At 37.2% G+C, this 27,500-nt stretch overlaps 3 protein-coding genes across 3 annotated transcripts in view; 1 reads left to right on the top strand and 2 right to left on the bottom strand.

The window, feature by feature from the left end:
- Positions 1 to 3,939: 3,939 nt before the first annotated feature.
- lto1 (LTO1 maturation factor of ABCE1) lies at positions 3,940 to 7,216 on the bottom strand. Its single transcript, XM_039690734.2, has 5 exons — positions 7,085 to 7,216; positions 6,830 to 6,935; positions 5,595 to 5,665; positions 5,401 to 5,518; positions 3,940 to 4,683 (listed from the first exon to the last, which is right to left on the bottom strand). The coding sequence occupies exons 1-5, from the start codon at positions 7,141 to 7,143 to the stop codon at positions 4,612 to 4,614; spliced, it is 426 nt and encodes a 141-aa protein (XP_039546668.1). The 5' UTR covers positions 7,144 to 7,216; the 3' UTR covers positions 3,940 to 4,611.
- Positions 7,217 to 8,374: 1,158 nt separating this feature from the next.
- On the bottom strand, positions 8,375 to 15,064 carry fgf19 (fibroblast growth factor 19). The gene is made up of 3 exons (XM_039690992.2): positions 14,671 to 15,064; positions 13,517 to 13,620; positions 8,375 to 11,800 (listed from the first exon to the last, which is right to left on the bottom strand). Exons 1-3 carry the CDS (start codon positions 14,870 to 14,872, stop codon positions 11,486 to 11,488), a joined length of 621 nt encoding a protein of 206 aa, XP_039546926.2. The 5' UTR covers positions 14,873 to 15,064; the 3' UTR covers positions 8,375 to 11,485.
- ano1a (anoctamin 1, calcium activated chloride channel a) overlaps positions 14,726 to 27,500 on the top strand; it is a 190,804-nt gene continuing 178,029 nt past the window's right edge. The window contains exon 1 of the mRNA XM_089116861.1: positions 14,726 to 14,859. The gene's annotated coding sequence lies outside the window, so the exon portion shown is untranslated. The remainder of the gene's footprint in view (positions 14,860 to 27,500) is intronic.

The raw sequence follows: 27,500 nt of genomic DNA, 5'->3' as shown, positions 1-27,500 counted from the left end.
GGAGAGTTCGCTTTCTGTCGTTGTTCCAGACCTGTGCGACCCTTCAGAAAAAAGATACAATCAATGTCATTTCAATCTCAAAACACACTCGTTCATAATAAGGTTTGGAATGATGACAGAATTATGACTATTTCTTAAACCTTTATTTTTAAAGCAGGTGTGGACATTTGTTCTTAAACGTGTGAGGCTTCCGGTGTCATTCTTAACAGTACAAAATAGCTTTTTATCCTGCTTGATATTACAAACTGGCATTTCTTATCATATTATTAGAATGCGTTGTCATTATTATAAACACACTGGTTTGTAGCGCAAATAGTTTAACCGTTTACTGCACTTACCATTTAAAGTTATTTACATCTAAAATAGCTTCAGCTTTGCAAACTTAAGTGGATAGTGGCACCAAAAGTTTGTGGAAACGAGGTCACTCTTTATAAAATTATAAATGTGGATATTTCCTTTACAAAAACCCATGGCTTCGCTTCAGTTTACTTTAAAAAAAACTTTTGCTGATATTTTACTCACCCCCGTGTCATCCAAGATGTCCACGTCTTTCTTTCTTCAGTCGAAAAGAAATTAAGGTTTTTGATGAAAACATTCCGGAATTTTTCTCCATATAATGGACTTCAATGGGGACCAAACGGTTCAAGGTCCAAATGAGAGTTTCAGTGCAAACTGCAAACAGTTCAAAGGGCTTTAAACGATTCCAGACGATGAATAAGGGTCTTATCTAGCGAAATGATTGCTTGTTAAAAAAAATATATATATACGCTCAAATGCTCGCCTTGCTTTGTTCTGTGTGACTCTCCTGTTCGAACTCGTTTATCAAAATGAACGAATCTTTTTCCGAGTCAATTTATTAATTTCATTCGTTGAATGAATGATATGACTCGAAAAAAGATTTGTTCATTTTGATGACAGAGTTTGAACAGGAAAGTCACGAACGAGCATCACAGAGCATTTGAGCTTATAAAACTTTTTTTTTTTTTTTTTACAAGCGATCGTTTCACTTGATAAGACCCTCATTCGTCGTCTGGAATCGTTTAAAGCCCTTTGAACAGTTTGCACTGTTTGGTTCCCATTGAAATCCATTATATGGAGAAAAATCCTGGAATGTTTTCATCAAAAACTTTAATTTCTTTTCAACTGAACACAGAAAGACATGGACATCTTGGATGACATGGGGGTGAATAAATTATCAGCAAACGTTTTTTTTTTTTTTTTTTTTTTTAAGTGAACTACTTTAACCCCCTGGAGCCATACGGATTACTTTTATGATGCATGGATGAGCTTTTTTGGGCTTCAAAATCTTCCATTCACTCTAAAAAGCTTCGAAGAGCCAGTATATGTTTTAATATAAATTATAATTTAGATTGTGTTTGGCAGAAAGAAGAAAATCATTAGGATGGCTTGAGGGTGAGTAAACCATGGGCTAATTTTCCTTTTTGGGTGAATTAACTCTTTAAATCATTATATTAGATAGCAAAACCAAGAAAAGAAGGACAGAACAAGCACATGTTCAAGCAAAACATTTCTCAAGAAAGATGATAAAGATGTGGATGATAAAACAATAGATAGTGTGGCATTTCACATTCATGGTTAGTGTGATGATGAACTGAGAACTGATATCAATCCACTATCAACATCTTTTCTTTACTAATGAACTATAGTACAAGTGAAACAGTTTCTCGTATAAGAACAAATGTGGGGGCGGGGCTTGATTTTGTCAACTGGGAGTTGATTGGATGGTTGCGTTTTGCTATTAGTTGATCTCATGTGAGTGACAGGTTGCCCCGCCCTCACACACCATCAGAGAAGAAGAGAGTTTCCTGAAAGTTATTTTGACTGAAGATTACGAGAGCACATGAATTAAAAATAAAAAGTAGGCTATGAGCACAGATTAAATAATTTTTAATACTGCAACAGTCCATAAAAAAAACGTAAGAATTACGCATATTCATTCCGTGGTAATTTTAAAGCAAAAATGGCTCAGAGGACACTGTTGTTATGCGACGATATTCAGTGTCCAGTTCTTCAGCTTCCGATTAATGTCCAAACCAAACCTTGTATGACTCCAAACAGCAGAAAAGGACTGATGTGGCAGCAGGTCTTCAGGGAAGAGCAGGGTTTTATCTGTCAGGGCTCAGAAGGAGCCTGGTGTTTACCTGCTGCTGCCCACGGCGTAGACCAGCTGCCATCTCCAGAAACACCCTCTAATACGCTGCCAACTCCTGTCTGCCTGAATTCTGATCTGCACCTCGGGCTTCAAGTGAGAGAGGAGCAGAACAAAACCCGAGAGCGTCGCGCAGCCCCCTGGCCTCTCGCACGGGCCCCACTGCTGCATTGTTCCGGCCACAGCAACTGTCCCCGATCTGGGCCCAGGAGAGGGGAGGAAAACTCTTCTGACCACCCCTGAAACAGCGCTGAGGAGCCCAGCCGAGGAATATCTGAGGATTCAGGGCTGATAGCTATAATGAGAACTATCGTTCTGTTTATGCAGTGTTTTGGGTGCGGGGTGGACTTTGATTGGCTGTCAATCTTTTTAGGATGACCTTTAAAGGGATGGTTCACGGTGAAATTAATTTTTGGTATGTTTTATCTTACCTGAAGGGCATCCAAGATGTAGGTATCTTAGTTTCCACAATAGTTTCAATTTTGATATTTTTAGGTCAAACTGTTGTTGTCTGTCAGTCATATAATGGAGGTCTATGGTCACCACCTCAAAGAGCATGCACAGAGAAGCCCAAATTAAACATGATTTAATGACTCGTAAATGTAAGTACACATTGATGGACTAAGACACGAAACGAGCGGTTTGTGCTCTCGCGTGTGTACGTCACTCATTGTTTACACAGAGATTTCGGAAGTGCTATCCTTCACTGTGAAGATCTAAACATAATACAGGAAAATGCAATGGAAGACGATTTCGATATATCAACAGACAACATTGATTTTTTTTTTTCCGCAACCACGCGAGAGATCACTTCCTGCGCTTTCCAGTGCTTGAGCAGACCTAAGGGCCCGTGCCTTCAGATCACTCGGACGTGGCTGTGGTTACAAGAGGTAAAAACGATATAAATACTGTTAGTTTTCTCACAAAAAACGCTCGTTTCGTGTCTTAGGCCATCAATGTGTACTTACATTTACGAGTCATTAAATCATGTTTAATTTGGACTTCTCTGTGCATGCTCTTTGAGGTGGTGACCATAGACATCCATTAAATGACTGACAGACAAGAACGGTTTTTAATGTTGTTCATGTGCCTATGTGGTGTTTCTAATGTGCTTTAAGACAAATCATGTGCAAAACTCATAAGTTGACAGCATTGCTGAGTATTTTCTCCTTAAAACTGCAGTGAACCAAAGACAGTCTCAAAAACACGCTTTGAAATCGCTGACGTCACTAATCAGATCAACGTGTGATCGACAACAAGTGGATCTCTGAGCTTAGTGAATGAGTGGAGGCGGGGCTCATTTGCATATTCACGTATTCATTATTTACTGTGTAAACTAAACGAGGTGTCGAGTTACATACTAACTATTTAAGGCATAAGGCAATTATGTCATTTTGGTGATCAAAGATGAGTTTCAGTGATAAAATTATTGACTACAGGGGGACTTTAAAACTATATCGTTTTAGTTATTGTCCTTGGAGTGATTTCTGCAAACAGCATGTGTGTGTGTGTGTGTGTGTGTGTGTGATATTAAATCACTCAAATCCAGCAGCTCTTAATTTTATGATCTTCAAAAATAGATATTAAAATATCTAAAGTAGACCTAATGAAATAGGTCAGACATCTTTAACTAATAAAAGACCAATAACATGTAAAATTAACAAGCATTAATAACAAAAACAATAAGTTATTATCATTATTATCAATAAGATATAAGATGGATCATATTTAGACAGCTATACAACCAAATAAGTAACAAATGTGGATCATTCATTTTATATTGAACTACTTTATTGTCTTTCCATTCGAAATCATTTAACACAATTAGACAAAAAAAAAAACATTTCCTTTAAAGAAAAAATAATTGTTGCCTAATAATATGCATTTTTCGTCAAAACTTGTACAGCATCTCCTGCAAAAACTGTCAGTGCTACATTTATCGATTTCAAAAGTGACAATTCTTGCAGTACTTGCAGTTCACCAGCAGGGGGAGCCACATAACTGCAAGAACAATTCTCCAATTTCACCACTAGATGGAGTTCTTTGAACAGCACTGTATATTAAAGATGCATAAATACACTCTGTATACAGATTATAGTCCTTCCTCTGCACACCGGAAGGGTTAAAAATAATAAAAATAACTTTGCAAGATGGAATATTCTTATAAAGACAGTGACTTTGGTTTGTCTTGTGTACGACAGTGACTGCCATTGCTATTTCACCCTTTATGTCTCACTTTAAAACCACCAAACTCCTAAAAATACCACTGAGTGTTGTCTAGAATTCAGTATTAAGAACTGCCGTACGACTCCAGAGCGAGTGATGACGGTCCACGCCTGTACACACTGCATGTGAACACCAAAAGCTGCCTCATCTCGAGCGGCGGCCTCTGCAGATGATCATAATGAGTTTGCCACAACTGCTGGAAGACTCCTGTTGTCTCAAAAAGACATTCCTGTTGATCCACCGACATATTCTTTAAAGTCCGCGGACACGTTCAGTAAAGAGCACACCTGTAGAGGTGAGATGGGTTAGGTAGATGTCCTTTTAAACAGATAGTTCACTTTGAAATTAATTTTTGGTATGTTTTATCTTACCTCAAGGGCATCCAAGATGTAGGTGTCTTTGTTTCCGCAGTAGTTTCAATTTTGATATTTTTAGGTCAAATCGTTCTAGTCAGTCAGTCATATAATGGAGGTCTATGGTCACCACCTCAAAGAGCATGCACAGAGAAGTCCAAATTAAACATGATTTAATGACACGTAAATGTAAGTACACATTGATGGCCTAAGACACGAAACGAGCGGTTTGTGTGAGAAAACGAACAGCATTTATATCGTTTTTACCTCTTGTAACCACAGCAACATCCAAGTGATCTGAGGGCACGGGCGCTTTGTGTCTTAGGCCATCAATGTGTACTTACATTTACGAGTCATTAAATCATGTTTAATTTGGACTTCTCTGTGCATGCTCTTTGAGGTGGTGACCATAGACCTCCATTATATGACCGACAGACAAGAACGGTTTGACCTAAAAATATCAAAATGAAACTACTTCGGAAACTAAGACACCTACATGTTCATCACCTTAAACTATCCCTTTAATGAATGCAATGTGGAAAAAAAAATAAAATATATATATATATATATATATATATATATATATATATATATTTTTTTTCCCTTAATTTGAAAAACAAAAAGAAAGTGCGATATGATTAAAGAGATTACCTGTCTAAATTTGGCACGCACTCTTTCCATGTCCTCTTGGAGTTTCTCATACTGAGGGTCTTCGTATGGGAAGTTCTGGATCACTCCGATCAAAGACTCCATAGCTTTCAGCCTTTTTCTAGGAGAAACTCTGAAAGTTAGCAGGCAGAAGAATCATTTGTTTCGTTCCCTTCGTCGTGTCTTGCAGAACATACCTCGCTTTAACATCACTGTCATTTTGAAGGAGACATTTCCAGGCAAGAGCAAATCCGTTATAAAAAGACACCTGGAAAAATAGGACATTTAATGCATTTACCTTTTCACAGTAACAAAAGTTTATTAAAGTTTGCATTCAAATGTGATATATAAAACTTTATTTATTCTGAATCTGTACACACTTTTAATTCAATAGACTTTAACAGTCAAACGTTTGAAATAATTAAGATTTTGTTCTGCACATCAAGGCTGCATTTACTTGATGATTCAATACAGTAATATTGTGAAATATTAAAATAACTTTCATCAGTGTCACATGATCCTTCAGAAATCAGTCTAATGTGTTGATTTGCTGCTCAATTATTATTGGTTCTTGATTATTAACAAAGGCTGTTATATTATGATCAGTTATCAATTAAAACAGTTCTTATTGCTTGAAAAACATGTTGTTGTTTTCAAAATGAACAAATCTTTTCCAGTCAACTCGTTCATTTCATTCGTTGAATGAACCAAATGGCATTCGTTCATTTTGATAAACGAGTTTGAACAGGAAAGTCACGAACACGCATCACAGAATCGAGCAGAAGACCATTTGAGCTTATACATTTTTTTTTTTTAAATGAGCGATCGTTTCACTTGATAAGACCGTTATTCATCGTCTGACATCGTTTAAAGCCCTTTGAACAATTTGCACTGAAACTGTCTTTTGGACCATGAACCGTTTGGTTCCCATTGAAGTCCATTATATGGAGAAAAATTCTGGAATGTTTTCATCAAAAGCCTTAATTTCTCTTAAACTGAAGAAAGAATGAGATGGATATCTTGGATGACATGGGGGTGAGTAAATTATCAGCAAAAGTTTTTTTTTTTAAACTACTCCTTTAACATTTGACTGGTAGTATTGTAGATATATTTTTTAATTTCTCAATAAATTCCATGAATAACAATAATATGAAGTAAGAAAAGAGACAAAAGAAGTTAAAATCTATATCAATAACAACTGTATTGATGTTAAACGTGTTCGACGAATCACTGATGTCAGCTGCCTGTTCAAAAGCCATTGTAAACACAAGAGAAAACCCCTGACACTGCTTTTCCAGAGGAGTCAGTCAATATGAATACTGAAAAGATGTGAAACCAGTAAAGACATTTATTCCTAACGCCCAAAAGGTGATATTTCTTCAATGTAAAGCCACTGAATATGCCATCATGTGTGTATTAGTTCATGCTTCACCTCAGCACTGAGTTTGGCTCCGTGCAGCCGCCCGTGGTTTCGACCCTCGATGGTTCCCTGTCGAGTTCCCTCCTCAAACCCTTCCTGATAACCTTCAACATGAAACCTAAGACAAGAGAGTATTTATACACATTTAAAAACATTTACAGTGACCGTCAATGACTGAACTAAACCCACTGACACACTGAACTACTGAAAGAAACGAAGACACCATCACGTGACGCAGCAGCTGTTTCTGTTTATCGTTGGTTTTACCTGTTATCGGCCATGATAATGGGGTCAAATAAATCATCACCATTGGACACAAAAGCCATTTTTTCGATTTGGTTATCAATCCCGAAGTCTTTCCTGACAGAATCTATCTTCTTCTTGGTTCCAGTTGCTCGGATGTTGGTGTTTATGTGACTGAACTACGTTACGGCGCCGTCTTCTGGAAGGGAAGCAAAACTAATCCAAGGTGGGTTCGATATCATATGCTTGATAAAAAATATAAGTGAAAAGTTATAAATTAAAAGTAATAGTATTATAATCCCATAATGAGAATGAACTGTTGATGTTTTAATTAGCAATTTGAGTTCTTCAATTCAATGTTTTTTTTTGGGACATGCTAGCATGCTAGTCCGCTCGCTCAGGAAATCAGTTGAGGAAACATAATTTTATGGAAGATATACAATATGTGGCCTCATATTTAACTGTATTAATTATGGGATATTGTATAGGCCTACTGTATATCTGAAACCACTGTGAAAATGATTACAGCGTATTTAAGCACTGCCACTTAATATGCATGCCAAATGCAGGGCCTAAAACTAACTTTTTGAAAGGCCGGTGACTTAAATATTTATTACCGACCATGAAACATGAAACATGAAAAGTCACAATTCTCTATTTCAGTTTCTATACCACAGCCTAGTTTGAAACATTATTAAAAAGAAATAAACAGTAACAGCACAAATAGGCTACAAGAGAACTGAAATAAGGTCTAACAGTAGTTTTCAGTGCAGACATTTAATAAAGTAACGTTAGGCTAATCAAATGTAATGTAACATTGCTTAATCTTCACACTGTATATTTAACATAATGCTTATTAAAGTTTAAAAAGTTATTCAGACAAGAGCAGTGAGTGATTTCTTTTTTTCTGTTGTTGTTTGATTAACATTAAGGACACAGTGCAGGATTATAAAGATGCAGTTATTATTAGGATGTTTGCAGTGTGTGAGTGTCGAATTGTGTTCCCTTTAGTGTCTTATTGCACTTGTATATTTAAGGCAAAGCTTAAACTTTTGTGATGATGCAGCACTGGCCCAACAACTGTTCCATGCATCCCCATCCAATTAGCAATTTACACCTTTTCATATATTCGTTGGCTAGTGTTCATTTTAGGCCCTGTGCACATCGATACATTAAAATATTTGAAAACAATCAAGAGTATAAAATATGTCAGCATATTTCACTTAAATTTAGGCATCTATTTGTGCATGTTCAAATGAGCTCAGCAAAGTCAGCATTGCTCCTAGTCTACAACAATTAATTGAGGAAAATGTGAATTATTTCGGCATTTTCTTTTATTTTGTTTGTAGATAGATAATGACATTAGTCTACATGACTAACAAAAAAAAATCACATGTTCTGGTAAGTATTTTAGCAGTACAGCAAAAGTTAAAAACACAAAAAAACTACTTAGGTTACCCACAATAAAAAAATATAGAAGCATTTACTTCTAAAACAATTCAAGTCATTAATACATGTAGTATGTACTACATAGTGATAAGCAAAGCCATCATCATGCCATCATTTCCTCACCCTTTTGTTGTTTCAAACCTATACATAAGTTTCTTTCCTGTGTGTAACATAAAATAATATATTTTGAAAAATGTCGGTAACCAAACAGTTGTTCATCCCAATTGACTTCCATTGAATGGGAAAGACTATGGAAGTCAATGGGGTCCAACAACTGTTTGGTTACCGACATTCTTTAAAACATCTTCTTTTATGTTAATCCGAAGAAAGAAACTTGTACAGGTTTGGAACAACATGAGGTGAGTAAATGATGACAAAATGTTAATTTTATGGTGAACTAATAACACTTATAGCCTACGCCATAATCTCAAAATGCAAATGACTTCTTTGCCAGTAGAGGGAGCCACAACTTTATAAAAATTTTCCTGTGAATATTGAACTGTTGTTCAAGAGCATCATGCAAGGACGTGGGAATATCTTCTACTGTTTCTCAGGGCCACAAATCTTTAAAATATTCATCAGTATTTTATGGAAGTAGCCTGCCTTGGAATATCATGCAGTCTCAACTGTATCAAGAAAAAAATATACATTTTCAGTCTTGCTAATGAAAGAGGAAGAGATGAAGCTTATATTTAATAATTCAAAACGTCTGTCTTAGTATGAGAACCATTTAACCACGTTTAGCATATAAGCAGTTAGATTTCAAAGTAATTTAGGCTATATGACCATTGCAGAATGTCATCTTTCAGAATAAAAAAGGAATACAAAATATATAAAATATGTTTTACAGTGCATGTGTTAACTATAAAATTTTAAACAATAATTAGAGAGCAAAGTCATCACAAACAAAACTAGAAAAATAAATATAAAATTTTGCACCATTCACATATGGAGTGATATTCTTGTTGTTTGTGTGCCGATCACACTTAATCCGTCTCTAAAGCACGTAGTGTGTTTATCGAGCAATTTATACGCGAAAATGAGTTTGTAAGTGCAATAGGATATGCATGGGTTGGTTAGGGTAGGTTTAGTAGTGGTGTGGGGTGCGTGTGTATTACCAACACGTTCTCATCGCAAGGCGTCATATAACTGACGCCTTGGGAAGCATTTTGACCATGCTTCAATATCCGACGCTTTAGGTACCCTTTAGCGTCAGTGAGATGACGCCCTAGGATCGCGTATTAACCAACCCGATCTCACGACCAAGTCGTACGAATTCGACGAATAATGAAAAAGTGGCTAAATCGTAACAATTCATACGACCTCACTCATACGAATTAGTACGATTTTGCTAAATCGTACATATTTTACGAATTGGCCAACTCGTATGAATTCATACGAATGACCAACCCCTTACCCCACCCTTAAACCTAACCATCACGTGGGTTTAGACAAATCGTACAAATTCGTACGAGTGAGGTCGTACGAATTAGACACTTTTTAATCATTCGTCAAATTCGTACGAATTGGTCGTGAGATAGTGTTGTATTAACCCTACACCAGACCAAAACCTAGGCTACCCGCGTCATCTAACTGACCCTAAAGGTAAAGCGTCAGTTAGATGACGCCCTAGGATCGCGTATTAACCAACCCGAACTCACGACCAAGTCGTACGAATTTGACGAATAATGAAAAAGTGGCTAAATCGTAACAATGCATACGACCTCACTCATACAAATTAGTACGATTTTGTTAAATCGTACATATTTTACGAATTGGCCAACTCGTATGAATTCATACTATTGACCTACCCCTTACCCCGCCCCTAAACCTAACCATCACGTGGGTTTAGACAAATCGTACAAATTCGTACGAGTGAGGTCGTACGAATTAGACACTTTTTAATCATTCGTCAAATTCGTACGAATTGGTCGTGAGATAGTGTTGTATTAACCCTACCCCAGACCAAAACCTAGGCTACCCGCATCATCTAACTGACGCTAAAGGTAAAGCGTCAGTTAGATGACGCCCTAGGATCGCGTATTAACCAACCCGATCTCACGACCAAGTCGTACGAATTCGACGAACGATGAAAAAGTGGCTAAATCGTAACAATTCATACGACCTCACTCATACGAATTAGTACGATTTTGCTAAATCGTACATATTTTACGAATTGGCCAACTCGTATGAATTCATACGAATGACCTACCCCTGACCCCGCCCCTAAACCTAACCATCACGTGGGTTTAGACAATTCGTACGAGTGAGGTCGTACGAATTAGACACTTTTTAATCATTCGTGGAATTCGTACGAATTGGTCGTGAGATAGTGTTGTATTAACCCTACCCCAGACCAAAACCTAGGCTAACCGCGTCATCTAACTGGCGCTAAAGGTAAAGCGTCAGTTAGATGACACCCTGGGATCGTATATTATTCAACCTGATCTCACGACCAAGTCGTACGAATTCGACGAATGATGAAAAAGTGGCTAAATTCATACGACCTCACTCATACGAATTAGTACGATTTTGCTAAATCGTACATATTTTACGAATTGGCCAACTCGTATGAATTCATACAATTGACCTACCCCTGACCCCGCCCCTAAACCTAACCATCACGTGGGTTTAGACAAATCGTACAAATTCGTACGAGTGAGGTCGTACGAATTAGACACTTTTTAATCATTCGTCGAATTCGTACGAATTTGGTGCTGAGATAGTGTTGTATTAACCCTACCTAGAATAGGCTACCCGCGTCATCTAACTGGCGCTAAAGGTAAAGCGTCAGTTAGATGACGCCCTAAAAACTCATTTTCGCGTATAAATTGCACGATAATACACAATGCAGGCCTTTAACACAGTGTCCAGTGTGCAGTTTTCTTCTCTTTCTGAGAGTCCGGCGCTGTGCTCATTCTTCTTCTTGACCTCGGGGTCGTTTCCTTAGAACATCCACAAGAGATTGTTCACTCCTCATCTTTTGTTGAAACTGGGACTCTGGATCACAATCTGAGAGATCTTTCCAAAAGGGTCCATACTGTCTATCTGAAGACCTAACTGATGGTCCTGTCCGGGGCCGGCGGGAGAGCGCTGTGCCCCTGAGTGGCGTTCACTGGGTTCCTGGGAAAGTGTGTTCACCATGGGCAGAAACTGGGATGTTGCGGTCCTGTCGTTACTGTGCCGCTTAGGCAAATTCACAAGGACTCCATAGTTGCATGAGATGTAGATGTTGTAGCCGTTTGGAAGGATGCGTTCCACAAAAGAGCAGTCCTCCTTGGAGTAAGTGTGCTGGCAAACAGAAGAAACGGCAAAAACATGAAAACCGAACACTTTTTTTGTGCATAGAATCACAATATGGACGTGTCATGGTGTTTTAAGGTTTATTGAAAGCTGTTTGCACCACATGGAGAGGCCAAGGTTGTTATTGCTGTTTCTTTTCAATGAGGTTTTAGCTATGCAAACATACCCTGCCATGGGCAAAGGTTGCTGTAATGACACCACTTAAATCAGCCTATCTGGACAGAATCATTTTTTGTATGTTCTGGTCAATCAAGTAAAGCACTCAAACCATACTTTGCTCTATTTATAATTTGTGATCATTTTGGCTGTATTGCACATTTCAGTTCAGTATTTAAAGGGATAGTTCACTTCGAAATTAATTTTTGGTATGTTTTAGCTTACCTCAAGGGCATCCAAGATGTAGGTGTCTTTGTTTACACTGTAGTTTCGATTTTTCTGTCTGTCAGTCATATAATGCAGGTCTATGGTCACCACCTCAAAGAGCATGAACAGAGAAGTCTAAATTAAACATGATTTAATGACTCATAAATGGAAGTACACATTGATGGCCTAAGACACGAAACGAGCGGTTTGTGTGAGAAAACGAACAGTATTTATATCGTTTTTACCTCTTGTAGGCGCTTTGTGGCCACAGCCACAAAAACGATATAAACCCTTGTTTCGTGTCTTTAGGCCATCAATGTGTACTTACATTTACGAGTCATTAAATCATGTGTAATTTGGACTTCTCTGTGCATGCTCTTTAAGGTGGTGACCATAGACCTCCAATAAATGACTGACTGACAAGAACGGTTTGACCTAAAAATATCAAAAATTGAAACTACTGTGGAAACAAAGATACCTACATCTTGGATGCCCTTGAGGTAAGATAAAACATATCAAAACTTAATTTCAAAGTGAACTATCCCTTTAATCTTGGACATAACCAAGATATTTACTCTTAACTCATATTAATTTTGGATTTTGGCTATGATGACTATATGCATTGATGGTCCTGCCCTATAGTGTAGTGTTTTAACGTCAGATGGGAGGAATGACCCATGACCAGAACATAATGTCAACAGAGCTTATGTCTGTGGCGAAATCGACTTCCTCAGTCATAGAGGACATCGCAAGGTGACCTTAGCACAACAAGGTTATCTGTCTCTGACGAATATGTGTAGTTTTATTATGAGTGGTGGCAGAGTGCCAATGTTGCACTCTCTAAGAATAAAATTATTGCAATATGCTCATCACTGTTAAAAGGAGACAGTCTAAAAACATAACCTCAGTCGACCTCTGTCTGCACTGTTTTTGAAATAGTGTATATGTGGTCCGGAATCAAAATTGTGAACTCTGAAGCAATTTTGTCAAGGAAATTGTAAAATGTCTTTTATATAGGCCTAGCATAAGTTCCAAGATCGCTATTCTGTAAGTGCGCAAGTGTGTCAAAAACAAAGCCAAATCAGCAACCTTAGGGCAGGTTCACATACAGTTTAAAAGCTGAACTTGTTTGCGTGTAATGCTCAAGATGCTGCAAAAGCTCAATGGTTAAATGTGTCCGTCTAGCGCATGTTTGATGGAAAACACTGGAAGCAGAACGGCGCCTAAAGCCTCCAGTGTTCAAATAGCTTGTTCAATAGATATTCTAAATACAACTGGTAAGCGTACTTTTTAAGAATGCACATCTTTATTATTATACATCTTTGTGATTGTCAGACCTACCGATCCATAGAGTTTCCCTCTTCTGTCCATGCAGAGAAATCGGGAGCTTGCAACTCCTTTAATGGCAACACTGCCTGTGTCCACCGGACTTATCTCAACCAAACCTTTTGGAAACAAAGTACAAATTTAATAGATTGCAATAAAAGTAAGAAGCATATATATATATATATATATATATATATATATATATATATATGCTGAAAATCTGATTTTACACATTACTGGTCACCTCACAGATATTTGTCATGAATAGGCTGACATGAATTGAAGTTGCAGTTGCAATGGTGATATTTGCATCAAATACAGAAAATGCAGTGCATGTTGCAAAAACGATTATATATATATTTTTTTATATAATGCATGACATGACATCCGGCAGTGACTTTTTTTTTTTTGCCTAAAAAAATAATAAATGCAATTCATAGAAAGAAATTACTCTTTTCTATGACTAAAACTCCAGTCATTTGGATGTTTTTGTTTAAAGTTTAAAGTAAAACGTATGCAGATGAAATAAAGAAACAAATCGTACTGCATGGCAGAAAATAAATGTGTTTTTAATATCACATACATTACATACATTTTGTTTAGGTTAAATTGACTAACCCTAAAAGATCACATTGAATATAATACAGTTCATTAGATATAACTTACTGTAAAAAAAAACAAAGTTGCTGCCTTAAATTTTTAAGTATCAACTTGGATGTTTGAGACATTTCAACTTAAATTACGTTTAAACTTTAATTTTGTATAACTCTTTCAAAAGTTGAAATTGCTTAACTTATTTTGATGATTGGCAATGTAATAACATGTTGCCATAACTTTATATATATATATATATATATATATACACACACTTCTTTTTTTGCAGTGTAGGCTACAACTAATATTTAATATACTGTGTACATTGAAAAAAAAAAGTTTTTTTTTTTATGTGATGGTTGCACCACTTGACATTTCGAACTATGTAGCATGTTTTTTTTTTTTTTTTTCTTGTTTTTTTTTTTATGATGGAAATCAACTAAAGAAATGAACGAACGTGTTTTAAACAGTGTTTTTAGAAAGAGTTCTCCACTTTATCATCTCGGACATCCTCATGTGTGATTGACCCATTTAGCGACCGCGTGAAGCGTCATGATCTGCATGGTGTGACTTACTGTCCGAACTCTGCGAGCGCGATCCGCTGATGTCTCCGTCTGTGTGTATCTGCAGATGTAGACCACGCCGGGCCGCGTACAGATGTCGCAGCCGGACCGCTTCCCCCCAGTCATTCGCCAGATGCGGGCCAGAGTCGGGCAACGGGAGGCTCTCCACGCCGATGCTGCTTCCACACACAGTGACAACGAGTAAGAGGAGCATTATTAAGAGTTATCTGCAATAGTCTTGTTCTGCATATGAAGCCTGCACACTCTATCTCCTTTGTATTGTTCTGTTTTGGCGCAATGCACTGCGACTGGCCTTTAAATTGTCCTCTTATCAGATCGATCGATAAGCATTTCCCCTCTTTGGCAGTTCTGAGAACAGGGTAACACACCCCGCTGGACATCCAACACACGATGAAGACTGAATAAATCAGCAAAATGCACCATGTTATTGTTTTATGATGATACATCTTTAATGCATTGATTTAAAATAATGAAAGGGTGCAAAAGTTAGTGTGCAAAAGAGTTATAAAACTGCGTTTGATGAAAAATTATAGCTATCTTTAAAACACAAAACGTTTAACAATATTACATGTTTTAAATGAAAGTTAACAACATTGGTTAAGGACTGTTTGTTGACATGTTTTTGAATCTTTTCACTTGTGAAAATGGACTTGGTTATTATGTAGGCTATCAATGGCTAATCGACAATCTTTGTAAATATTTATTTATTTTAAAAACATTCTAGCATTTTCCACATAGCATAGCCTAATGACTAAACGTGAAATTGCAAGTGAAAATTAAATAATTTTTAGAAATAGAACTGTTTCGACGGATGATTTGGATCAATTTATTTATTCTGGATCTATTTATTAATAATAGTTTGAAATACAATCGCTTCACTGCTTATTTTTTATTTATGCTAAATGTAGCCTAATTAATTTAATGGGACGTTTTTCTTTGACAAGCCCCACAAAATACCAAAAGTGCATGGTCTATTTTAATAAATTTGGTATATGATGTGCATTTTCAACATTTTCACTAATCCGATGAAGGTGGAAATGAGCACAGTTATGCCAGTTACCCATTTTAAAATCGGGGGAAAAAACACGTGAAACACTTTAACTCTTTAACTTTATACGGTAAGTACACCGTATAAAGCATTAGCCAACTATATAGTTATTTATTTTTATTTTTACATACTGTGTTTTGTGAATTGCAGTGAAGATAGCTTAGTCCCTGTCTTTAAAAACGTGATCTTGCATAAAATATCTAGGCCGAAAGGAGCAGATTTCAAATTATGTTCCGGCTCCCTCTTAATCATAAGTCTTTATGCGACAAAAATCGTTTTGAAAATTTTTCTAAAATTCGAAATTAGAAGGTTGCAGGGTTGCAATTCAAATTCGCTGTTGTGATCGCTAGGTGGCGCTGTGTGATCGCTGCACTTTGCCAATTTTATTCTCATTGATAAAAATATACGTGCAGTTTAAACGTTTAATTCATTGTCAATTAAGATTTCACTGATGTCAGCAGAGCTTGTGTTCAACACATACAATTGTTTAAGTGTAAATGATGGATGTTACAACTTATATTATATTTTAAAACGTTAATAGCAAGCAAAACCTAAACAAAAGAGTTTATATCACACTCTAAAAAATGCTGGGTTGTTTTAACCCAATTTTGGGTTAAATATGGACAACCCCAAATGTTGGATTGAAAAATGCAATTAATAAATTTAACCCAACAGCTGGGTTTGGGTCCATATTTGACCCAAAATTGGGTTAAAACAACCCAGCATTTTTAATATAACATTAAGTAGCCTAATAAATTAATGAATGCTGCTTTTGTTAGGCTGAGTCACAGTTAGACTTAGAATGCATTATCTCATACGCTTTGTGACAGATTTATTCATTATTATAAGTATTCAGTGATGTCACATCACTTAGAAAGCTTGGCTTTGTGCTGGAGGAAGTGATGTAAGTCTGAATGCTGACCTATGCTGTCATCCGGAGCACTGTAAATCGCACACATCCTCTATATATCTAACGATCACACTTTTATTCATAAAAGATGCCAGTTCCAACCAAACCCACTGAACATTGTGCATATCTGATTACGCGATCCAGAGCCAATAGATCCGAGGTCCTTATCTGGGTTTATTTTGAAATGCTTCCACATTGAAACAAGCAAACAGGGATGTGAAATCGTGACAGCAGTAGCTTGTTGAATGGGGTCGGAGCCGTAACCGTGTGGGCGAGTGCTTCGACATATACAGTCTCAGATCGAGGACTTTTCCCGTGACTTTCTCATCTCCCATGATCTCTGTCCAGCAAAAGGCAAAAAGCCTAAAAATAGCTATAAAAGTATTTCGGGTCGATCACGGATATGTTATTCTTAATTCTTCACATGAGTGAAGTTGTGCATTGGAGTATTTTGAGCTACGGGGGGGGATCCCCTGTAAAGTAAACAAGGATAATCACATGTAGTGTTTACTTTTTGGGTCGATACTGTTTTATGACGCACAGAAGAGTAAAATACATAATGCCAGTGGTTTACACAGAGTAGTTTGACCCCTTTCGTTTCAACTGCCCCTGTTATTGAAGTGAAAGCTCACCTAGAAAATAACAGTTAATGACAGCTGAATGAAAACCTCACAAACACAAATTCCAACGCATTCTCATCCCCCGGCGTCATATACGACGCTTTTGCCGAAGCGATCCAACGCATCCAACTTTAGCGTCAAATGAGACGCTTCGGTAATGGTAAGTTTAGGGTTAGGGTTAGACCACTAGGAGGCGCCTTCTGCCCCATATATATCTGCGTCTCATTTGACGCCAAAGGGTGCCATGTGCGTTGATTGTGTACGCTTTGGCATAAGCGTCGGGTGAGCCAAAACATTATGACTAGTCACAGGTGAAGAAAATAAGGATTCCTGTTTGAAGCAACAGAACCTCTACTGTGGCACAAGATGGTTATCAAACACAGTGCATCTCACTCTGGTGTGTATGAGCTTCTGTAGACCAATCAGAGGGATTATGATGACCCCCGTCCACCACTGGAAGAGCCTATGAGCACATGAGCATCAGAACTGAAGCGGTGGAAGAAGGTCCGATGACTGAGTCCCGTTTACATCTGTGTGCCGTGATGCACCAGGATCACTGAGGGAGTGTGAAGCTCTGAGCGTGTTCTGGATATTTTACACGTCTCCCTGAATATTGTAGCAGAGCAGGAACGGCTCTTTCAGCAGGATAACACACACTGATGTTTGAGGAACATCATGAAGAGTTCAACCTCCAAATTAGCCAGATCTCAGGACCGTCAAGTTTGATCCACTTCGCATAACCGACAGAACTTGAAGGATCTTCTTCTGGCGTCTTGGTGCCAGAAACCACAGAGACCACAGGACGCCTTCGGGACTCTTAATGGTTTGGCAGCATCAGGAGGACCAACACCATATTAGACTGGTGTCATACGTGTATCGGTATATATAAATCGGTTTGATGCCTTTGACATTCTTGTTGTCAGTGAAATTTATTGGTAGTCAAGAACACATTATGAATATAAACTCTAACAATCCCCAAAGGTCTATAACACTGCTACAATACAGTGACTATGTAAATTTAAAAATGACATTTAAAGGAGTAGTTCACTTAAAAAAAATAAAATAAAAAAAAACTTTTGCTGATAATTTACTCACCCCCATGTCATCCAAGATCTTTCTTTCTTCAGTCGAAAAGAAATTAATGTTTTTGATGAAAACATTCCAGGATTTTCTCCTTATAATGGACTTCAATGGGAACCAAACGGTTCAAGGTCCAAAAGAGAGTTTCAGTGCAGCTTCAAAGGGCTTTAAACGACTCCAGACTCTAGGACCCTTCGAGTCATGACTCGAAAAAAGATTTGTTCATTTTGATGAACGAGTTTGAACAGGAGAGTCATGAACGCGCATCACAGAACAGAGCAAGGTGAGCATTTGTGCTTATAAAACGTATACTTTTTTATTTATTTTTTAAATGAGCGATCGTTTCGCTTGATAAGTTTAAAGCCCTCTGAAGCTGCACTGAAACTGTCTTTTGGACCTTGAACCGTTTGGTTCCCATTGAAGTCCATTATATTGAGAAAAGCCTGAAATGTTTTCATCAAAAACCTTAATTTCTTTTCGACTGAAGAATCTTGGATGACATGGGGGTGAGAATATTATCAGCAAAAGTTTTTTTTGTAAAAGTGAACTACTCCTTTAAGTGGAGGCTTACAGTGCTAAAGGTGTGCAACACGTATTATGTAACTCAGGAGGTTTGACTTTAGTCTTGTTTGTTTAAAGTGTGATACAACCATGTTGTATGGAACTAGTATGTACAATTTTTAAAGGCAATATTATGCAATTATCACTTTTTAAATTAAAATATTAAAAATTTCCATGATGCTAGATATTACATTATTTTGTATTATTGAGTCTCTTTAAAAAAAAGGGCAAAACTGTGTTGCCATTGCAGGTAAAACACCCTCAGATATGTAAAATACACACAGTTTCACTCTCTTTTGGGTCATACTTGGAAATAGTTTGAGATGTTTCAGTAACATATTTGTGTGATGAATATACCCATGCAAAACACAAAGATTACGATTTGTGCACACAATAAACTCACTTAACATCAGGTAACATGTATGCTACACTAATATCTGACATTGCATATTTGTTTCAATTTCAACATTACAAGAAGTAATTCTGTTTTGAGGCCACTTATGTGTAATGTGTTGCCCTCTTGTGGAAACCTCAAAGCTTTGCTTGCAAAATAGACTTATTAAAGGGATGGTTCACTTTGAAATTAATATTTGGTATGTTTTGTCTTACCTCAAGGGCAACCAAGATGTAGGTGTCTTTGTTTCTGCAGTAGTTTCAATTTTGATATTTTTAGGTCAAACCGTTCTTGTCTGTCAGTCATATATTGGAGGTCTATGGTCACCACCTCAAAGAGCATGCACAGAGAAGTCCAAATTAAACATGATTTAATGACTCATAAATGTAAGTACACATTGATGGCCTAAGACACGAAACGAGCGGTTTGTGTGAGAAAACGAACAGTATTTATATCGTTTTTACCTCTTGTAATCACAGCCACGTCCGCGATCTTTCACGCGGTTGCATAAAAAAATTCAGCGTTGTCTGTTGATGTATCGAAATCGTCTTCTATTGCGATTTCCTGTACATCTAAATATGTTTAGATCTTCACAGTGAAAGGTAACACTTCCGAAATCTCTGTGTAAACAATAAGTGAAGTACACGCGCGAGAGATCACTTCCGCCGCTTGCGCAGACCGAAGCGCCCACGTCCTCAGATCACTTGGACGTGGCTGTGGTTAAATGATATAAATACTGTTCGTTTTCTCACACAAACTGCTCGTTTCATGTCTTAGGCCATCAATGTGTGCTTACATTTACAAGTCATTAAATCATGTTTAATTTGGACTTCTCTGTGCATGCTCTTTGAGGTGGTGACCATAGACCTCCATTATATGACTGACAGACATGAACAGTTTGACCTAAAAATATCAAAATTTAAAATACTGTAAAATAAATATATATATATATATATATATATCTCTTTAAGTCATATCAACTACATCTAGATATTGCAAATACACACATTCAAGTAGTTTACTGAAAAAAATACAGCAGTTTACTGTAATCAGAGAATACATGGAAATTCTAGACAAAAATGACATAATGGCTGGCAACACTGCTGCCAGTATTTTACTGTAAAATTTACTGGGTTTTTTTGTTTTTTTACAGTGTATCCTCAGTTTCCTTAAGGATGTTTTGCTGTTAATTCCTGTGTAAAATGACACGCTTGAGTTGTTTATGGCAGACTCATAAGAGGGTTGAGGTGGTTTTGTTTGTGTTGGGGAGACTCTGAAGTATCGGTGTGTTGGTGAGCTTCTGCATGCTGGCCGTCACTGCTCACTTTGAAGCTCTCGGAGTGTGTTTTGACTAGGTGTCTCTTGTTCCATGTTGTGCCAACATGACCCACTTTGTTGGTGTTACTTTAATTAAAGCCATGTGAAATCCTCCTCTCTTGTTCTGTGCTGAAAGCCCTGGGACTTTAAAGCTGTAAAAAACAGGGAGCTTTACTGTGTTTTTTTTTTATTCTTCAGTTCATATTTACTGCAAATAATGGTTTGAAGGACTTTGTGTCAAAACTCTCTGGTTGAAATATACTGAATCATGACAGCACAAAAAAAATTTTAAGTCGTTGTAATGGTGATTTAACCTTCTGAAATAGATATGATGATGTGAAGAACATATGACATAACATAAAGAGCTTTCCGACTCTCTATACAACCATATACAACATATTCTTGAGTCTAAACCTAAGGCTCTACAACAAACCAATGAGGAGCCTTTATTTCTCCAATAATATTTTTGCAATAATTTAGATTTTTTTTAAATGTTTTTGAAAGATGGCTCTTCTGCATACCAAGGCTGCAATTATTTGATCGAAATATTGATCAAATTTTAAAAACTTTTTCTCTATTCCTGTATTTTCAGCATCATTACTCCAGTCTTCAGTGTCGCATGATCCTTCAGAAATCATTTGATATGTTGATTTGCTGCTCAATTATTACTGGTGCTGAAATATTAATAATGGTTCATTAATAGTATGTTTCTTATTAATATTTTTGTGGAAACCGTCATAAATAGAAAGTCCAAAAGGCCAACAATTATTTAAAAATAAATGTCTTCACTGTCATAGATTAATTATGAATTTTACTAATATTAATTTATTTTAAAATGTAATTTATTCACAAATTTTTTGCATCATTACTCCAGTATTCAGTGTCACGTGATCCTTCAGAAATCATTCTTATGTGCTGATTTGCTGCTCAGTTATTAATAATGGTTCTTATTGACAATGTTGACAACAGTTTTGGCAATTTCCCTGATTTTTATGGAAATGTGATACATGATCAATTGACATTTTTAAAATAATCTGTTTACATTATAAATGTGTTTTAATTTTTTTTTACTGTTTTTTTTTTTTCTTACAATCTTTTATGGTTTCTACAAAAATACTAAGCAACCACAATCGTTTACATTGTGTCTAACATTGATAATAATCAGCAAATCAGCATATTAGAATGATTTCTGAAAATTCAGCTTTGACATCACAGAAATAGATAGCATTTTATAATATATTAAAGTGGAGAACAATTATTATAATAGGCAAGGCAAGTTTATTTATATAGCACATTTCATACACAGTGGCAATTCAAAGTGCTTTACATGGAAGAAATTAAAATAATCAAAAGAAGTCAGAATAATTAAAACAGTTTAGAATAATTTTTTTTTTAAAAATCATAAAAATAAAATACAGTGTCGAAAATAAAATGTATAGTACAGTCGGAATCAATCAATATAAATAAAAACAGTTAAGAGTAAAAATAAAATAAAATAAAGTAATACCCCTATCTGAGATGGAAGAGATTGAGCTGGTTTACGGTGCTACTGAGCCTCCAGCCCAGGGACTTCTTATACTCTCAGCAGTATAAGTAACTTACTTCTTCACTCGCCTCATCGGAGTGAAGACTCTCCCGCTCTCCATCAAAATCTCTTCCAGTATACCCCTATATGATAGTGATAATAGTAATAATATTCCACAATGTTGCTGGTTTTATTGTATTTTTCCAATAAACACATCCTTTATGAGCATAAAAGACTTCCTTTAAAAAAAATGTATAAATAAAATTCTTAATGATTCCAAACTTTGGAACAATATCAAGCAACATTCTTATCTGAAAATGACGCCTATACGTGGAAGTGCGAAAAACTGCAATACAAAGAAAATCCACTAGGGGCAGGTCCCGAAAGGGAGCAAATGTCCATAGACCCCATGTTAAAATGTCCCAGCATAAATGTCCCCCATGTTAAAATGTTTCACAGCATAAATTCATGTTTTTACAGGTTAGTGCCATGGACTTTTATTTTATTGTATTTTTTTTTTTTACTTTTATTGAGTGCCTGACAACTGTGAGGGGGGTGAATTTTTTTCTCTAACTCGTTAGTTTATTTCGTATTTAGATATAAAATCGATAGCAAATAAGGGCGTGGTTAACTTTGATTTACAGATTGATTGACATCTGATAACGGGCTCTACCGAGTGGAATTACTGAAATTTGACGTCTCGGCCATGATCTGACACAACACGTTATACCACCTCTGTATCCTTTCTGAAAAGATTTTCCAAGATGGCGCCGCCCAATACCCCCCATAAACAGCCTCAAAACCGTTCTTCAGAAAGTCTGTGATGTCACAGAAGCTTTATCCATATTTTTTAGAGCCTATGAAGTGTATACAGAAATGTACGCTCACCTAAAGGATTATTAGGAACACCATACTAATACCGTGTTTGTCTGCCTTTCGCCTTCAGAAGTGACTTAATTCGATGTGGCATTGATTCAACAAGGTGCTGAAAGCACCTTAGAAACCATTCTTTAGAAATGTTGGCCCATATTGATAGGATAGCATCTTGATGGAGATTTGGGTCTTGATGAAGAAAGATGCTCTATTGGGTTGAGATCTGGTGACTGTGGGGCCCATTTTAGTACAGTCAACTCATTATCATGTTCAAGAAACCAATTTGAGATGATTCGAGCTTTGTGACATGATGCATTATCCTGCTGGAAGTAGCCATCAGAGGATGGACATGGTCAGAAACAATGCTCAGGTAGGCCGTGGCATTTAAACGATGCCCAATTGGCACTAAGGGGCCTAAAGTGTGCCAAGAAAACATCCCCCACACCATTACACCACCACCACCAGCCTGCACAGTGGTAACAAGGCATGATGGATCCATGTTCTCATTCTGTTTACGCCAAATTCTGACTCTAACATCTGAATGCCTCAACAGAAATCGAGACTCATCAGACCAGGCAACATTTTTCCAGTCTTCAACTGTCCAATTTTAATGAGCTCTTGCGAATTGTAGCCTCTTTTTCCTAATTGTAGTGGAGATGAGTGGTACCCGGTGGGGTCTTCTGCTGTTATAGCCCATCCGCCTCAAGGTTGTGTGTGTTGTGGCTTCTTCACAAATGCTTTGCTGCATACCTCGAGTGGTTATTTCAGTCAAAGTTGCTCTTCTATCAGCTTGAATCAGTCGGCCCATTCTCCTCTGAAGGCATTTTCGCCCACAGGACTGCCGCATGCTGGATGTTTTTCCCTTTTCACAGCATTCTTTGTAAACCCTAGAAATGGTCGTGTGTAAAAATCCCAGTAACTGAGCAGATTGTGAAATACTCTTGAGACCAACAACCATGCCACGCTCAGAATTGCTTAAATCACCTTTCTTTCCCATTCTGACATTCAGTTTGGAGTTCAGGAGATTGTCTCGACCAGGACCACACCCCTAAATGCACTGAAGCAACTGCCATGTGATTGGTTGATTAGGTAATTGCATTAATGATAAATTGAACAGGTGTTCCTAACAATCCTTTAGGTTAGTGCATGTTCAAGTTCAAGTTCCCTAGGGAAAGGTGAGACTATGTGCCAGAAGATGCAGAATAGAAAGTGACTGTCAGGTTCCCTCCCCCCCCCCCCCTCGACGGCCTCATGATTACAGGGTAAAGAGTCGCAGCCGTTTCCCCTCAGCTAATGCCCCAGCGTACACCTCTAAACATGAAGGAGGTTAGGATGTTGTTCGCAGCTGTTTGAAGTGCCTTGTCTTTATGGGCAAACATCTGGAGTATCCCAAACAGACAACTTACAGCTGGCCCTACAAAGAGGGCACAGGGCGCAAACACCCTATCTAAATACAACTCTCAGACAGACCGCCTCAGGCTTCCCAGCAGAAACATGCAAAAACACACCACGACTGCTCATATTTACATGTGCACAAAAATGCACTGATAGCGATTACAAATGATTTCTGCTTCTAATTATACATTTGAAATGGAAAGATATCTGTTTTATCCTTCATTGAGTACTGTATCCCTCTTCTGCTCATGTGTGTGTTGGTATAACAGTGATTGTGGAGTGTACGGATTCGCTGGCAGTGGAGGTTGAGGCAGAAGCATTCATGTGGCTCAGACCAGGTGTGGGGATTTGCATGGATCTTATTTGCTTCACTCAGCCCATCCTCCAGCTGTGTGTTGCTGTGTATGTGGGGTTTACATATGTGGCAGATCCAAATCCAAAAACTTCTTTTTTTTATGTGACCTTACAATGCAATGAAAGTATACATTTTATCAGCATGTGCTCATCAAAACTACGACCTCGGTGATGCTAGCAAAATAAAATTAATCAATAAAATAATTAAAACCGCATAAAAACATTCAGCATAATCATTTGTCATTTATTAATTAATATTTACATTAGGCTATATCTGTACATCTGTCTATCCACCCATCCATCCGTCCTGTCTATCTGTCTGTCTGTCTGTCTCTATCTATCTATCTATCTATCTATCTATCTATCTATCTATCTATCTATCTATCTATCTATCTATCTATCTATCTATCTATCTATCTATCTATCTATCTATCTATCTATCTATCTATCTATCTATCTATCTATCTATCTTGTCTATCTATCTGTCTGTCTAGCTATATGTATGTCTGTCTGTCTGTCTGTCTATCTATCCATCTGTATGGCTGTCTGTCTGTCCTTCTGTCTGTCTGTCTGTCCTTCTGTCTATCTATCTATCTATCTATCTATCTATCTATCTATCTATCTATCTATCTATCTATCTATCTATCTATCTATCTATCTATCTATCTATCTATCTATCTATCTATCTATCTATCTATCTATCTATCTATCTACAGTGTCTATCTATCTGTCTGTCTGGCTATATGTCTGTCTGTCTGTCTGTCTGTCTATCTGTCTGTCTATATATCTGTCTGTCTGACTATTTATCTATCTGCATGGCTGTCTGTCTCTCCTTCTGTCTGTCTATCTGTCTGTCTGTCTATCCTTCTGTATATTTGTCTGTCTGTCTGTATTTCTGTCTCGCTGTCCGTCTGTCTGTCCTTCTGTCTGTCTGTCTGTCTCGCTGTCCTTCTGTCTGTCCTTCTGTCTGTCTGTCTGTCTATCTATCTATCTATCTATCTATCTATCTATCTATCTATCTATCTATCTATCTATCTATCTATCTATCTATCTATCTATCTATCTATCTATCTATCTATCTATCTATCTATCTATCTATCTATCTATCTATCTATCTATCTATCTATCTATCTATCTATCTGCCTATCTGCCTATCTGCCTATCTGCCTATCTGCCTATCTGCCTATCTGCCTATCTATCTATCTATCTATCTATCTATCTATCTATCTATCTATCTATCTATCTATCTATCTATCTATCTATCTATCTATCTGTCTGTCTGTCTGTCTGTCTGTCTGTCTGTCTGTCTGTCTGTCTGTCTGTCTGTCTGTCTGTCTGTCTGTCTGTCTGTCTGTCTGTCTGTCTGTCTGTCTGTCTGTCTGTCTGTCTGTCTGTCTGTCTGTCTGTCTGTCTGTCTGTCTGTCTGTATTTTTGTCTCGCTGTCCTTCTGTCTATCTGTCTGCCTGACTGACTATTTGTCTATCTATCTGTCTGTCCGTCCGTCCGTCCGTCCGTCCGTCCGTCTTATCTTCTATTCCAAATTAATGTTGTTTGCTTTTTTTAATATTGTCTGAGGTCACGTAATGTGTGGTATGCAGTGGTCTTGACTGTCACATCCTCTCTGTTCTTGCATGACCACGACAATGCCACAGAAGCCAAAGTGTTGTGTTCCACCTTCCTCCTCTTCTTTCTTCCTCCTCCTCACTTCAGCGTGAAGTCTCCACCTGGCTGAAGTGAATTACTCTCAGTGTACTTGCTGTTAGCGCACACATTGTTGCGAGCTGTTAGACCGTCGGCCTGTCTTGTGAAGTCTTCGTGCTCTTGAGAACTTTACAGGCCTGTTATGATATAAAAACAGATTTGAGACAAACAACTTAATGGAGAAGAGGCACTTGAGCGGTGGATGGATGTTTATTTGGATGACAGACAATGAAACTGACGCAGATAGGCGGTGATGAGAAACTATTTTTAGGAGGGCCTTTACAACCCTCATACATGGCAGACTAAGGTTATTGGAGCAAAAAGTTGTCATTCTTCTGGGCAATGATAGGGCTCTCCAGCTCAGGGCCAGGAATACATGTGTATTAAATGACCACACCTGTCTCACTTCTGCTTTAACGTGAGAGGTTTATTTGAATACTGAGTGTGTATTGTAAAGTAGGGGTCAATGACATGACACCTAGCTTATTCAAAATGCATTACACCATATTTTTGGAGGCACGTAAAGAAAAAAAGGAAAACAAAAACAAACAAAAAAAGCTTTTGAAAGTCATGTGATGCAACAAATATACAAAAGAAAAAAAGAAAATATCATTGAAAGGACATGACTGTGTGTCAAGTTTACTGAATCTCTTAAAATATCTGATAAACTGACCTTTTTATGACGAAGCAAGGTTAGTTCTGATATAACATGTCATGTGGTAATTCACTAATTCACTTTATTTGTAAAAGTGCTTTTTACCTGGAAAAAAATCGATATTTTGAAAATGAAAACTTACATATGTATTCAAGGTGTATGTTAATGGTTTTTACTTGATTTACACCACATTGCATTTGTTATATTTACATTTGGTTAAGTTTAAATATCTCTTGAAAATGCCTGAAGACACGTATTAATATTAGGCATGCACAATATTGTTTTTTTTTTTTTTTTTGCTGATATCCGAAATTCCGATTTGTCCACTCTAAACAATGCTGGGTTGTTTTAACCTAAATTTGGGTCAAATATGGACAAACCCAACCAT

This window comes from Pimephales promelas, chromosome 1, assembly GCF_988280905.1.
Source record: "Pimephales promelas chromosome 1, fPimPro1.hap1.1, whole genome shotgun sequence".
Classification (NCBI taxonomy): Eukaryota; Metazoa; Chordata; class Actinopteri; order Cypriniformes; family Leuciscidae; genus Pimephales; species Pimephales promelas.
The sequence above is the reverse complement of the archived record's forward strand: the minus strand, read 5'-3'. Positions and strand labels throughout refer to the sequence as shown.

Excerpts from the sequence above, each read along its gene's own strand:
- lto1 (XM_039690734.2), bottom strand. The coding sequence starts at position 7,143 with ATGGCTTTTGTGTCCAATGGTGATGATTTATTTGACCCCATTATCATG. Across the intron at positions 6,936-7,084 it reads ATTATCATGGCCGATAACAG|GTTTCATGTTGAAGGTTATC; the intron begins GTAAAACCAACG and ends CTCTTGTCTTAG. Across the intron at positions 5,519-5,594 it reads GACAGTGATGTTAAAGCGAG|AAAAAGGCTGAAAGCTATGG; the intron begins GTATGTTCTGCA and ends AGTTTCTCCTAG.
- fgf19 (XM_039690992.2), bottom strand. The coding sequence starts at position 14,872 with ATGCTCCTCTTACTCGTTGTCACTGTGTGTGGAAGCAGCATCGGCGTG. Across the intron at positions 13,621-14,670 it reads GCGCTCGCAGAGTTCGGACA|GTTTGGTTGAGATAAGTCCG; the intron begins GTAAGTCACACC and ends TGTTTCCAAAAG. Across the intron at positions 11,801-13,516 it reads GAGGGAAACTCTATGGATCG|CACACTTACTCCAAGGAGGA; the intron begins GTAGGTCTGACA and ends TCTGTTTGCCAG.